At 31.0% G+C, this 16,497-nt stretch overlaps 1 protein-coding gene across 1 annotated transcript; it reads right to left on the reverse strand.

The window, feature by feature from the left end:
• Nucleotides 1-8,050: 8,050 nt before the first annotated feature.
• On the reverse strand, nucleotides 8,051-15,263 carry LOC106478577 (E3 ubiquitin-protein ligase E3D-like). Its single transcript, XM_013939132.2, has 2 exons — nucleotides 14,065-15,263; nucleotides 8,051-8,533 (listed from the first exon to the last, which is right to left on the reverse strand). The coding sequence occupies exons 1-2, from the start codon at nucleotides 15,259-15,261 to the stop codon at nucleotides 8,159-8,161; spliced, it is 1,572 nt and encodes a 523-aa protein (XP_013794586.2). The 5' UTR covers nucleotides 15,262-15,263; the 3' UTR covers nucleotides 8,051-8,158.
• Nucleotides 15,264-16,497: the final 1,234 nt, after the last annotated feature.

A 16,497-nucleotide genomic window follows, 5' to 3' on the forward strand; every position in this document is an offset into this window, starting at 1 on the left:
TATTTTAAATGGTTACGCTGAAATAGTTTCACATTGTAGATCAAATATATTTTCTTTCAACTACGTGATATTTTAAATAGTTACGCTGAAAGTTTCACATTGTAGAGTAAATATATCTTCTTTCAACCACGTGATATTTTAAATGGTTACGCTGAAATAGTTTCACATTGTAGATCAAATATATTTTCTTTCAACTACGTGATATTTTTTAAACAGTTACTTTAGAAAACTCGTTCAAGCTTTCCGGTTCGTAAGGTTTATTTGCAGTGTGTTAGCATTTGTTTCTTTACTGTGATATTTTAATAAAATGTTAATAAACGGATTGACGTCTATTTCAAGCTAAGCACACCGAAGCAAAATTTCTAAGATAAATAACTTCCCTAAGTGCAAAAAAATTAATGTTTTTGACCTATTTCACACACTAACAAATATTATAACTATTCTGAACAAATCTTTTTAAATTATTTATTGATTAAAATTTAACAAGAGTATTTTGTTGCATAAGAAGCAGGGAATTCTTACTAATATCCTTTTTTAAGCATTCCTTGAAAGAAAAAAGCCAAAGAGATAGATTTTGACTGTTACAGGTAAAGAGCAATAAGAAGCAAATGATAAACAAGGTTAGCGCTAGCTGAGGGGCAGGGGCGGTGTGCCGCCAAATATCATCCTATGTCCAAATCTCATCCGGTGGATAGGATTTCGCAGCTCTGCCAAATACCATCCCACGTCTAAATTTCATCACATCGTATCTTCCAGTGTCAGTTCACTGTGTCCATTTTTGAATTTTTTTCTTTTCACTTTTGGTTTTGATCAAATATATATTTCGTAGGTACTATATGTGGTAGCGGTACTTTCTTCAGTAGTTCAAATAAACTACCATATATTATTTTATCAATTTTTAAGCATCTAGCCTAAATGAAAGGAGGTAATTTACGTTGTATAATGTTATTACTTAAATAATAAAAAAGTCATATTTTGAACACTTGTTTTCATATACAGTGCAGTTTGTGAAACATGTGACTGTGAGATAACATTACTTCAGTTTATTTATTAGTATTAATTGTACTATACTAGAAGTAGAATATTATTTTGTAGAACTTGAAACAAATAATTAGGTGTATGTATTATTAGTGCTCTTTTTTTATTCATTTAAAATACACATTTTACTTAGTAATATTTACAAGTCAATTAATAGTATGTTACACAGTACTTGTGACACTACTAAAAGTAATAGTCTTAGAGAAGGACAGTAGACCTATGCTATACTATAATATGTATGACGTTTAATAACAATTCGTCACAATTAGTGTATACTCAAATAAACTTAAGAAAAGCGCTATTTTTACTGAAACAGAAAGACCGTTTAAATGATAATATAATGTTGAATATATACTGTTATCGTTATAGTTAACACTAACTTGTAACAAAACAAGCATGGTGTACTGCACGTTTGTCAGTTGATACTGAATGAAAGTAGCTATAATATTTACGAATTAAAATAAATATACGATCAAAAGTGCCCTCACAAAAGTATACAAAACAATACCAAATTTCTATAATAAGGAAAGAAAAGCACTAATATTACCTAAAATATTTAGTATAAGACAGAATTTAGAGGGATAAGATTTGGCAGACTAATGGCCCATGTATCACGCATGCGCATATGTTCAATAGGGATGAAATTTGGCGGCACAGCGGATTAAGACAGGGACTGTAGACCCAGGCTAGGGCTGAAAAAAAAAAGAAAAAAAAGGCCCATTATGAGAATTAATTTGTTTTTATCTTAGTCTTTAGTCGCGATCATAATAGGCCTGGTAGAAAATCTTAGCCCCAGGCCTGTCTGATCCATAATCCGCTCCTGGTGAGAGCACTGCCACAGATACCTTTTACAATGAATGTTTCACACATCGAAAGAAGAAACATATTCACAACCTTCCAGTATAATTACCATAAGCACTAAGGTCTTATTCTTGTAAACAACACGTATTATATCTCATAAGATGAGAAAAAAAAACACGTAAGATACAGACCAAACATTAATATATGCTAGAACTCTTGACTGGTAAGTTATTTCACTTTCAGAGAAGAGATTAATGTTTGTTATTGCGTACATTATTATTATTCAAGTTTATTATTATTATTCAACTTAAATATGATACAAAAGTTCAGGATATTGTTAATAGTATTAGTAGTATTGACATTGAATACAAAGTTCTGTATAATGTTAATAGTTTTAGTAATTCTAACATGGAATACAAAAGAACCGTAAATGCATATTAAAAATCTTCCATGACACTACAGATGACTATTTGCACTAATAATTCAGATTACAATACATAGCATAGCACTAATTTTTTTTATCCCTTATCTAAATATCTTAACGTGAAACAAAGCATATTTTGTACTTTTTCTAACAATTCGCTATGAAAACAACAGTGGCATTTGTCTTTTTTACAGGTTATTTAAAAGTTTAACTTACCACATGTAGGCTTTCAAGAAAAATGTTTTATGGATAAAATTAAGGCCTGTTTAGGTGAAAAATTGACATATTTAGCAATGTTTCCAAGTGTGTATTTGTGGGAACTAGGGTGAATATTAAGTTTAACATACTCACTGACTCTCGTATAATGCCAATAAAAAAATACTTTGGCATAAAGAGCTTGTAGCAATAAACAAGGTTCATAAGATACACTTACTATACCAAGATCAAAAACCTTCCTCACCTTATAAAACCGGATTAATTACCATCTGTTTGCCAATGTAGATGTTGATTATGATATCTTAACCTCAAATATGGTGTTTTCTGGAATTTTACTACAAAAGAAAGCATCCCCCTTAGTTAAGTAATTTTCTGCATACAACATGAATAGGTCAACATCCCAAGCTTTTAAGGATTTTTAGGAAAAACTTTAAAAATTATGAATTTCATAGTTGTTGGATGTAGCAGATATAATGTGATGGATACATTATCATACACTTTTCTTTACTTTCACTTGGAATTTCTCATTAATAATCAGTACTGAAATATAAAATTCCCTTCCTTTCATTGGAAGGCAGTATACTGCATTCACCCACTCCTAAAAATGGAAAAAACTAAGTAAAATATTATTTCTTAAAAAACATAGAAATGTAACCCAGTAGCACGATAAAAGGTTTGTCCAATAAAAATGGTAAACTAATCAAACTAAGCATAGAAGTTAAGTAAAAAAAAAGACAAAATGCTTTTCATAATAATTCATGGAGTGAAATGCAGCAGCACTTGGCCAAATTAAAAACTAGCACGAACAAATTAACACATGATCATGTCACAGTAAAAAGTTATATCAGTAATTATTAAGAAACTCTTTTTTTTTTTCTTTTTTAGAAAAGTTTCTGAAAATATATTACTACTTGTAAAATAGTCACTTGAAAAACCAAAAATCTACAAACAAATAAATAACATTCACCAAGTATTCACAAGTAATTTTATGTGGAAGAATGTTAAGTTTTGACTTAAACATGTTACATTTATTGTTTGTAATAAACAATAAATAAATATGTCTCAACAATTAAAATGTTATAAAAACTACCTGTGCTATTACATTTGAACAACAATTTCTAGCTTACACATAAATCAATATGTCAGCTTAAAACTGCAAAAAATTAACTCATCTCTCAATTGAATTCCAGTATTTTTAATCAGAAAGTGAAATCTCGATACAAAATAATTTAGATTTAAATTCTAACTTTTATGCTTGCTACAAATAGTAAAAAACTGGATATTCCAAATGCGTGTAGTATATTCTAAATATAAAAAAAAACTGTACTTTTATATTGCTTTAGTATAACTTTTCTGTGGATAGCACATCAATACATATACACACACACACACATACACACATTTTACAGTTCCCTATTAAAACGTTTTCTGAATAATTTTATGTATATGAAACCATGGAATGCTATCTACCTACTGTAACAGCTTGTGAACCACATGAACACTATAAGTATTATAAATGGAAATGCCCCTAAACATTAAATTGGTTTGTTTCAGAGTTCTGTAAATGAAAATATAGGAATGCAATTAACATTTTAAAAAAACATAATAGAAAGATGTACATATATTTAAGATTGTAAGTACTGCAGTGTTCACAGATAATCTGTTGGAGAATTTCACATTTTGAAAATGTTCCTTTTCAGTTGAACTACAAGTGTAAATGGCAGCCTTTAATGGAAAAGTTCTTCAAAGTGTGATACAGGACTGTACCATACTATAGCTCAGCTCTCTCAGTTAATATGTAAAGTTTTTGAAATTTCTATATTTTAAGTTTGTTTGACACAAAGAGCCACTCAAATAAATAACTTGACTATCATTTCTTTGGTGCATACGAGACAGATTTGCTAAATAGCAACTAGCCATGTTTTCTTACAGGAAAAAAGTTAATTATATCTTGAGATAGACAGTTGTCTTTTCTGTTGGCAAATTGGATAATGGCCAGGAATTGCCATGACCTTGTGCCCAGATCACAGCAGATTCAGGTCGTGCACACTTGGCATTGTTGATATCAGTTTTTGTATTAAAAGTCAGGTTTTCCCAAAAAATAATAATTCTTTGGAAGCTTTTAAGTGATGTAACATTTGCTAAACATGACCTTCAGCTTTTTCTTTGAGCATTAATATTTCTTTTGTTTAACACTAACTTTGTAGCTGAACTTTGGATGTTTGGTATTATTTTTGAATATTTAGTGTAGTTTACAGGAGGGAGCACGTAAAACTGGCAAGATAAATCTATTATTATTTCTCCAACCTCTCTTGCCAGTTAAACACATCCACCACAAACATGTAGCTATGTTTTGTCTTGTGTAATATGTTTGTGATTTTAATTTTGCTTGTAATGAAGATTGTGGTTCCAAACCATATTGTATTTCAACTCTTTTTTTTTTTCACAAGAAACTCAAGTCACAGTTCAGAGAGAAACACAAACACGCTCCGTAATTTGATATTCTCTAAACCTCCAGTTAGAGGTCCATAACCGAGTACTCTGGGAAAATCAGTTTTAATATAAGTAGGGTAAATATCTAAATAAAATGTTCTGGTCCATAGTGGACGATGCTTTGAATCTATCAAGAATGTATTTATATAGTAGATATTGTCTCAATAAACGTTATTGTTTTCTAATCACCAATCATTTATCTAATAGAAGTTCCACCAGAATTTTCTTTACTGAGTTTAATGTTTGATTTTCTGTGAATGCATTTGTAATCTCTTCTTGTTTTAACTGCAGATAAAATAAACTTTATTTTATAAAATGAATGAAGCTTATTCGCTTAGCATTATGACAACTTACTATTTCAAAAAGAAGGAATTATAAGTTTACAAATATCAGCATAATTAAAAAGCAAAACTATAAAGCATAATTCTAACATTTTATTAAAGTTTTGAATGACCAATAAAAAGGACTGATGCCTTCATAAGCTATAAAAATTTGAAAATTAATATAAAAATTGACAACCTAGCTTTTCAAAACATTATATAGTAATTTGCTAAACAAAAGTGTTAAAAAACAAACAAGTTTTTACCATTAATTTTAGTACTATAATGTATTAGCACATTTTGACATTTTTTTATTGATTACTCTAATTATTGTAATTCAAGTACATGCATTAATTAAAATATTATTATTTATGCATTTGATGGATTTTTCACTTTAGGGAAAAGCAGGAAGTCCTATTAAATAGACTCCTTGGTGCTGCACACTGGGCTATCTTCACTTCTCCTCAATCAATATTCAAATGCAGGTCATCAGCATAAAGAAAGATGTACAGGCTAATCACTGAGGTATCAGATATCTATTTATACACTTCCAAAGTTTTTATGTTGAAAGAGTCCCAAACTAATATAGTCTTTTGACCCCACACCCTCTTAATCAGCCTCATACACTCTTAAAATGATGTATTTTCTGCCATAACCCATAAAGTCTTAAATTTTTTAAAAAACTTCTGTGAACCCCAAAAGATTAAAATTGATATAACCAGCTACATGTACAATGAGCTATATGAAACACACTTTGAAGATTACTGTCACAACGGAGAAACCTAAACACGTGCTTAAGGTATAAGTATGTATTTTTAGTGTTTGCTATAACAATTTAAGATAAATTAATTTGGTTTGTGAAATGGCATCTTCATAACATTTATTTTCATTACTAGCCCTTTAAACAGTAGTTTTAATCATTTACCAATTAACATAAACCAGTTTCTAATGAAAACCACACAAACTCATAATCATGGAAGTAGCCATTAGTTATATTTTTTCAACAATAGATCAAACAATAGAAGTCAAATATTCTACCAAAGGGTACAAAAATATCAGAAATCATGTGTACTTTTTTTAAGAATGGAATATACTGTGTGAAAGGTACTTGTTGAAACTACTGTGGGGGGGAACACGTGGCAAGTTTGGCAAATCTACACTAATCAATAAATGTATATATGAACAAATATGTAGTTACTTTGCCATTATGCTAAATTATAAACGTTTTTACCACCACATTAAGAAGATGGAAAATTGATTAAAACATTGGTGCAAAGAAATTATTAAAAAATAAAATTTCAATCTTTTAGTGCAGTGGTTCCTAACTGTTTTTGCTCCCCCCCCTCCACCATGCATATTGTATATAAATGCACCCGTCTCCTTTCTATTTCATATATCTATTATAACATACTTAGATTATTTACGGCAGAAGTTTTCATGTAATTATGGAAGATATATTAATGCAGTAAATGTCTTCTTCTCTGAAACACAAAATTCCTTAGGTTAATTTCAAAATTTCTTTTAACTTGAATCCTCAGATATATATGTATTAATGGACCCAATAAAAATATATTTTTGACGCATAATACCCAACAAAACCTTGCTGTGAAAACTACAACTACAGCAAGTATTGTAATTATTTAAGTAATACTTTAAAATTATAGCATGTCCCTAGCACCTCTTTAAGTTGTATTAGATGGCATCTTATGTTTAATTTCTAATTTAAGTTATTAACACTTAAAAATAATATAAGCCATGTATGCAAACCTAAATCTATAATTTTTTAGTTTTTTCTCATTTAATCTTCAACAGTGGTTGACATCATATGTTGCAAGCACTTTGCAAGCAACATTTTGAATGGCCTTTCACAAAAATGAGTGAATCTTTCCACACGGATGGTAGGCAGATTTACACAAGCCACAAACGAAGGGTTAGTAGTACCTTGTCACACTTTAACAATTCCTGCATATACCAGTAGATGATAGATAATGAGTGAAACTCCATAGAGTGCACAGCATCATAAAAAAAAAAAGTCTACAAAGCATACTTTTTGATGTAAATCATGTTATCTTTCAGGTGCATAGTTATACTTAGCTTTAAGTGTGCTATTCATCATTCAATTACACTGGAAGACTGGATTTAGTCATTTCAGCTAAAATATTCTTTACATTGAAACACTTCAAAACTTTTAGTACTGCATGTACAAATTAAGAAAGACACCGAGAAATAAAATTATACGTTTAAAGTATTTGGCTACAAAGCTGCCAGTTCCTGTCCATACAAAGCCTTCATTTTTTAACTATAGCTGTGACTTTCTCTATAGGAAATAAATTGTTTTGTTATATTTGCTGAACAACATCAGCAATAGGCAGTACATCAGATGTCTAATCATAATTTCAAGTACTTTGCTAGCACAATTATCTTACATGACAATTAATATTTTCATATTAAAAACAATGAATGAATAGGGGGAAATATGCAGACTTGAAAGGAAGGAAGTTTTATCCACATAGTAAAAAAATTAATTTCTGTTGCTTCAGGAATTTTTTTTTCTCTAAATGTGGTGAAGCTGTATTATTTTGTGAGAATGATCTTTAGAAACATCATACAAAGCTCATTTAAAACTGTTACAATTTTCACAATTATTATTTCTACTATTCATGTAAATAAATTTTGCCATGAACTTTTAAAACTTGTGTGTAACAGTGACTTTCCGTTATTCAAACACCTCTCCCAAAGAAAAAAGGAAACTTAAGAGGTAAACATCAAAACACTTCAGATGTTTTATTCTTTTTTTTTTTCTTCTAATAATGAACATCTGTAAAAATACACAAGCAGAAATGGAAAGTAGTAAACATGTGGTTAATTACATGTTGTCAAGTGCCAAGAAGCCAATCATGAGGTCATCTATCTGTCTTTGAGATGCTGGAATATCTTCAGAGCTTGCAATCAAAACATCTAACACCCACCATAGAGTTTGACTGTCCACTTGTATTACTTCTACTGCAAAATCTTGCCTCCACTTCTTTGACTGTAAGGAATTTCCAATAGATACACCATATAACACTTTTATCACTGTCTTCATTTTTATTGGTATTTCACGTTTCGTTTTCTGCTGTGCAGCTTTATCTGTTTGGTGTAAGTTTTCAATAGGAATATCTATATTCATATGAAACCTATTTAAGTTTTTATCCATAACCCACAAAAGCAGGCAAATATCACTGGACTCTGAAGACATCATCTGAAATTAGAATAATAGTTACAGCAATAGATACTTCGATAAGAAATAAATTCTATCAACTAGTAAACAGTTCTTGTTTTTACACATACAAAAAATATCAATAACAAAAGGTTATAGCTACAAGAGAAATGTGGGTAACAAAAGGCAAGTAAGGCCACACAAGATTACCCATCAACTACCATACAAAGATACCTTTTAAATTTAATATTTTCTGTCCTTACACTTACCTAACAGAGCTTTGTATTCAGTTTATAACTTATACCACCCATCCCACAGAATAGAGTACAAATTAAATTAAACGATAATTCTGTCAAGCAAGCCCACTTCTGTGGTATGCAAGTGCATATTTAGTATTTTTTGCCTTCTTTAGTGAATTTTTCAATGGTTTTGCAGATTTGACAGTAAAACAATAGTCAAAGAATATGGATAAGTTCCTCTTGCTCTACTACCTATTGTTATGGGCTATTCCCATATAATGTGATGTGTACTTTCTCTTGGTAAAAATTGCTGTAAAGAGTATCTTTTCCAAATTAGTCAATAACCTCAACCAGTAACACAGAATTACCTCAACAAATCGTGAGAACCTGTCCATTCTTTCAATAAACTGATCCTGAACATCACATGCGAGTTAAAGCCATTTCTTCCACAGTAACATTGAATTATATAATAACAGATTATACCAGCAATTGAATGCCACAAGTAGCACTTCATGAATTCTAAGAAAAGTAACAGAAGGACTAAAACCTAGTGTGTGTGGTCCTTGCTTAGCAGCACTGCTAGCACAGATGCACAAAGTTTTTGTATGAAAAGCTACAAGAATAAAAAACTATGCTGTACCAATGATATATACCAAAAAGACATGATTCTCAACCTGTGTTGCAGCTAGTGGTCCCTGGAACTCCGAGGCAGGAAACAATCAGTATGCCGTTACAAATATGCACCTATCTTAATGTGAGAATGCAGTTTTCTGCCAACAATCAGGTTGAAATATAGCAATGATGCAATACCATACTGTGTCACCAGAAAAAGAAATCTGGCCAAAACAGGGAAAAACTCCAGCACAGAGTTGTTGGTTCTCTGTTGCAGAGAATAACCCTGAATAAAACTTGTCCTCTCCAATAGACTGAATGAAATAATCAACATGTGCTGGTTATTATCAATTATTTCATCAAATAGGCTGATGCTCAACTGTTTGTCAATAACTAAGCACAATTCATCACTGATATCTTGGATGTACAATGGATAGCACTATTTAGAGCATGTGAATAAATTAATATGACCCATGGAACTAATTCCAAAAGCTAGTTGTTTTCTGAGTTATGAAAACTAGTGGTGTTATGAATACATGTACTTCACTGTATCATCCTCCATCTGATGATCTGGCAGAACTGATAATATAAAGATTATCAAGTAAATGTTTGTAAACTTTGTTAATCGTAACTAAACTGATTGAGCCAAACTCTTACTCTTTCTAATAATGATGTATTGTACGACATAACAAAAGTTGACTGGTTGTACATTGAATGTGCCAACAACTACAGCTTCCTGAGGACGTGATGTATGGTCTATACCCTAGAATAGATATGCCATAGTGTCCACAAGAACATTGGGTGGTTGAGGTCTGTATTGGTTAGTGCACATCAATTCACACATCATCAGCTATGAAAGGTTGCTATATGGCATAAGAAATGTTATAACAAAACAGTTAAAAAGCAAATATTTGAGCATTTAGACTGGATGTGGCTTTGGAATGTGCAACACAACAGCACAGAAGCAATTCATTTTAAGGAGATAATAGCTCTTAGTGGTGCACATTGGATTTTAAATTGTTGAATTCCACATTTCTTACTTGTTCTGGGCTAATAAAATAGCATTAATTGAGCCCTCATTTGAAAAACTCTTAGCTATTTTTATCACAGCTACACATACAGAACAGAACTTAAAAGATTTATCAACAATTTCAACATCATACCAAAATCTTTTTTTATTCCTACCACACCAAAGGCCTTTTCACACAAAAGTAAGTTCTTTCCAAACCCTAAATGCATAACTTTACACTTTTCAATATCAGAACTTATCTTCCCCATTATAGCCCTTTCACTAGGACCATGAAGATTTTTTCAGTTAGAAGATTCTTGGTCAAATCGGGATTTTTTTTTAGTATTTTCATAACTTAAGTAAATCTATAAATATTATGCCCAAGAAGCTTTCTAAATTGTTAGAATAAATAATGAACAACAAAGGTTTTAACAAAGACACCCGCAGAAATCCTGTGCAATCAAATACTTCCAGGTGGAACAAACCATCATTTAAAGTGGTAGAGGCTCCACTTTACAGACATTTAAAAAACGAACTGATGAACATTCAATGTATAAGGGCTGAATTTAATAATCATTTTTCCATTTGTTGATGAAAGTTGAGAGTCAGAACATCCTTGACAGATGAAAAAGTCCCTTGATGTCCCTTAATATATAAAGAATTTATGAATTACTTCTGACAGCATATTCCAACATCTTGCTAAAAGCAGAAGTCAAACTAACAGGCCTATAATTTCCTGGACCTTTCAAAAATACAAAAAATAATTTATCCAGTATCAAAACATCTGGAAAACAAGATTTAAGGTTCACCAGCTCTTTTGTATTTGCTAAATTTCACCACAGTTTTACAATAATTCCTATCAAGATGAGAGTCTTTATTCTCAAGAAATATATCAAGCTCTTCTAAAAACAAATATTTATTCTACATAATTTGTATGCAAGTTATATAAACATAACATGTGTTTTTCTACCTTCTGATATTAATATAGTAATATTCTAAGTTTATCTATTATTCTTAATATGTGAAGTTTTACATATCATATTTTTAAAAAAATTTTTAAGTTAATTTTGTTCGAGCTGCCTTTGTTCTTATATCATCCTACTGAGGTAACACCTATTCTGCCCATGGGCTGCACGTAGAGCTTGGAAATAAAACCAATTTCAAAATACTTCAAATTTACAGTCTTTCAAAATAAGTTCTTCATAACCCTCACTTAATATATGAGAAACAGAGAATTATTTAGCCCTTCAAAGTAAAAATTTTCACTCGCCTGTTTTTCTTCAAGAAATCATTGGTTCCTCTTTGAAAGTCTAGTCTTATAAAGTGCTAGCCTCTAGTACTATAGATTACTTATTCTATAATCAGTCACCTTTTTAGAAACTGATTATAAAATAAGTTACCATCCATAGTATTAACTGTAGCCAAGCTTGTCTTTTCCAAATTTTAAACTTGCATCCACTTATCATCTTCTCTCTTCAATACAGGGCATGAATAAATAACGGGCCTTTATCCGTTTAATCAGCTCTTAAAACTTTTAATCTTAAATAACATCACCTCTTACCCTCTATAAGCTAAGAGGTCTTAATCCATCCCTTTAAGATAACCTTTCTACCCTCAAAATCACCCTAGTAATCCTCCTCTGAACCCTAATAAGTCAATATCCTTTCTTAGATAAAGATACATAAACTGTATAGTATTCCAATTGAGGCCTAACTGATGATTTGTACAGAGATAATTACTTCTAACTTGTAATCAGCAAGTTTATGAATAAACCCATAAATTGTGTTAGCTTTACTATTAGCAAAAGAGCAGTGCTAAGATGGCTGGAGTGATTTATTCAACATTGTGCCAAGATCCTTCTCTTCAGTCATGCTACTGACTAGGTTCCAAGCTATATTAATTTGTAATTTAGATAGAAATAACCATGAGTTTAATGTCATCATTGCTACTTTATTAATCATCAATGTAAGTTGAAAAAAAATAAGCAAGGGGCCAATGCTGATCCCTGACATACTTCACTAGTAACAAAGGTAACAACCTTTTGGCAGTTTTGCTTTCTCCCATCCAACCACTTTACAATATTTTGACTAGTCTTTCCCCATCTTCTACTGACACGATTTTCTTAGCTGATCTGTTGCATGGCACCTAATCAAAAGCTTTTTGAAAATCTAAGTACATCAAGTCTACATCCTTCTGATCCTCCATAAAACAAGCTACATCCTCAACATATGATAACAGATTAGTTAATCAAGAATTACCTGTGGTGAACCCATGTTGGCTTTTTTTTTTTTTATGATACCATATTTCACTAAATAATTTGGTAAAGCTTCTTTTAGATTTTCTAAAATTTTTTCCACTACAGAAGTAAGACCAACTGGCCTATAATTTACATGGCAATTCTTATCACCCCTATAAAAATAAGAGTAACACTGGCAAAACTCCAATCCTTAAGACACCTGCTTACTGGTTATTTACCTAAGAAAAATGAAAGAGTCTCACACATCTGACCTTTGAGCCCCTATAAACTTGGGAAAAAAATGTTTCTAATCTACTTTTAATCTCTTAATCTTCTACTCACTTATTGAAAAAAGTTAATAGTAGAGCTATTAGCATAATTCTAGGGAGAAAAGGATTATCTTATAGAAGATTTCTCTTGAGAAAGAAAGGGTAGAATATAATCAATAAAAGTTTACAAGAGTATCCAGGGAATCAATAGGATAATGACCTCTGATTTCTTTGTGCTATATTTCTTAAGACAACAGGATGACAGAATGCAACTTTAAGATTTGAAAAAGACAGGATAGGATCCAATTAAGACAGTTTTATTTTCTAATAAGGTTGGTTAGCTTATGGAATGAACTGTGTTTAGCAGTAGAGGAGGCCAGCACTTTACAAGAGCTTAAAAGGAGACTTGATTATTTACTAAAACATTATGGGTGGCTTTATTTTTTCTCAAGGATGAATGTATAGGAATAGCCTTAAAGGACCAAATAATTCCTTTGTTTTCTGCACATTATATTATCTATAAACGCCTTACAGCTTTTGGCTGTGGGAGATGAGCTAACAGTTTGCAAATATACCAACTGATATTTTGAATTTATGAGTAAGAAAATTAATTTCTAAAAATTTGTATTTGCATAAGATTTTGCTAAGTCTTCATTATGAATAATTTTGGTTTTAAAATATTATGCCTGAAGAATAAAGACATGATGGAAAGAGTTAAAAGATCAATTGTAAAAACAATACTTGGATTAAAAAAATTAAAGTGCTGAAAATTATCAGACGTTTTGACAAATACATGTTAAGAAATCAGCACGAGTGGGGGAATGATAAATTTGACAATGAGAATATGAATGTTAGGAATGACACACATAAGCTTCGAAAGCCCAATTCAACACTGGTTCTTTTCAGAATTACTTCCCTATTAACATTATATATATCTAGAATGGTGTGCTTGATAAAATGATATATGCTATTGTTTTCATTATATTTTTTATTTTTATGAGATGTTTAGATAATACAAAAGGCTACATTTGTTTTAGATATAAAATAGTGTGGTTGCTTTGATGAGTGAAGGAATCTCCTGGATGGGTTCTCCTGCTCTTAAAAATTTCCCCGCTTGTTTCTTAACAATAGCATACACACACAACAAAAATATCTTAAAAGCATTTTTACATATATTTTTTCCAAACTTCCCCAAATTAGATACATACCTTTGTTTCAAGGCAAATTTTACAGGTAAGAGTTGACATTAACCTCTTAATGATGGTGACAACTGATTTAATTGCATGATTTCTTCCACTTCCTGGTAAATGACTTTCATTGTTCATACAACAACCAGTTAATTCAAAATATACACATGACTTGAAGAGTTTTGACATTTCTCTCATTCTGTCACCATTTTTCTTAAAAGGAGGGCTTGGTGATAGTTCCCCAATTACCTGAAGACAGCGTTTACAGTGATACACACTGCCAGTAGAATTGATTTTATCATTTTTCTCCATCAAAGTACAAGTAATGAAATAACTAAGCTGGTCAAAATATAGATAATTCTCATTTTGTACAAAATTTACTACATCACCATTCAGTGCATTTTCTGTCAATGAATCAATTTCTCCTCCACATCCACTGTGTTTATGACACCACCAATCATTTGCCATTTCCTCCCAGCTTTCAGACGGTAACTCAGAAACTTTTTCAAAAATAATATCTTTGACTAACTGATGGCCACACAGTCTACAACATAAACTATACAAAATATTAGTTAATATTTCGTTCTGCTTAAAATCATTTAAGCTAAAATTTAAATGTTTTTTCATGTTAATTATTAATTCATTAGTTTCATGATAAGTGAAACTTAGGTCAGTGTTATTATTATACACTGGTATAGAACGTTCATCTAATGTATGGGAAACAGTAGACCTACTCACAGTAAAATCATCGTCAGTATATTTTTTCTGATTTAAACATTCTGTTACATTTGAATTAACTCTTTGAGCACTATCAGTATCACTTTCAGAATTCAATAATTTTCTTCTTACATGAACACGAAATGTAATTTCAGATGTACAACTTTCTTGAGAGGATGGATCTCTAGATAACACTTCCTCTTCGAACAATATTTGGTAGAACTGACCTGAAAGACCCGAGCACGAGGGTGGGCAAAATACATAAATGCCCTCTTTATTCCAGTCCAACTCGAAACACACTATACACAGGGATTTTTGACTTTCGTCAAGTCCCTCTACAATAACACCATCCTCCTTAACCGAAACTTGAAGTCTTCGAATAATAGGATATTTCTGTTTACATATAATTACTACATTTGCTACACCAACAAATTCTAAAAGTTCTATCGTAAAACCTAACGTACAAACTTCTTGGTGTTTCTTTTCCTTTGGAAGCGCCATTTTCGATAGTGCCACCTTCGTACCATATAATATAAACATAATTAAACATTCAATTTCAAAATTTTTAATAAACAAACATTTTCAATTTCAAAATTGAAAGTATTCCACTTCTTAAGGCAGGTATTCAAAATAAATTATGTTAGAATGTTTATTCCTCACGGTATATTAAATATACAATAAAATTTGTTAAGCATTACTCTATTAGATGGGCAAAATTCTTAACTCGCACTCATTTTTTGTAAACAAGATTTCTTTATTTTATTTTTTCTGAATATAAAATATATCCAATTCTTTGGCAAATTTAACAGTTCACTTATAAACATAAAATTCCAGTACACCAGTGAACACATTGGTCCTTCTACGCTGTCCCATCCACTAAAATGAACTAAAAAAAATAACCGCTTGTAACGAGAAAGGACGTTAAAATTGTGTTGTCATGCCATCAAACCACTAAATTTGTTCAAAAGCTGAGAGCTGGATTTATGCAAGACACTAAAGTAATAGAACCTAGCGAGATAATAGAAGCAGACATTATGATACCTTATCAAGACTGCTTGTAACTTGCTATATCAGACTGACAAACTTCCATACTAACAGTTATTTTCAAACACTAGTTAACTTATGTTTAACTAAACTTAAATTATGACGAATTAATTGAGAAACAAATAAAAAATTCAAAGTCACAATTCAACCTTTATGAAAAAGGTCCTTGTTCGAGCGCCAATGTGATGGTCTAAAATGAAGATGCAGATACAACCATGGTTCAACAACAAAAACAACAACCAAACAATGTATTCAACATTAACAACACTTGGAATAAGCTTTCGCGCTTACTAAAAATCAGTTATTACACAAGTGCCTAGACAGGACTTGATAGTAATGATAATAAAAAATAAGACATAAATATCAGTATTAATAATCAATGAATTATGGAGTCATAAAAAAGACAAAGAAAATACCTAATTCGAAAAATAAAATACAATGAACACAATATTTCAATTTTTTTTAATATTAATAACAATATCGAGTGACAAACAACAATAATTCAATAACTATCTCGTGACTTTCTCTCTTAATGAGGCTTCTGGCAGGGTATTTATTCACTGAGTAAGTTACGAGAGTATAACCTCATGTGATCAATCTTGATAAAAAAGTTAGCACAAAGAATCACATATAAAGTGTAATAAACATAAAATAGGACTCAAAACTCGAGCGCGCTGCGATAGTAACAACTTT

This window comes from Limulus polyphemus, unplaced genomic scaffold (genome assembly GCF_000517525.1).
Source record: "Limulus polyphemus unplaced genomic scaffold, Limulus_polyphemus-2.1.2 Scaffold227, whole genome shotgun sequence".
Taxonomy (NCBI): Eukaryota; Metazoa; Arthropoda; class Merostomata; order Xiphosura; family Limulidae; genus Limulus; species Limulus polyphemus.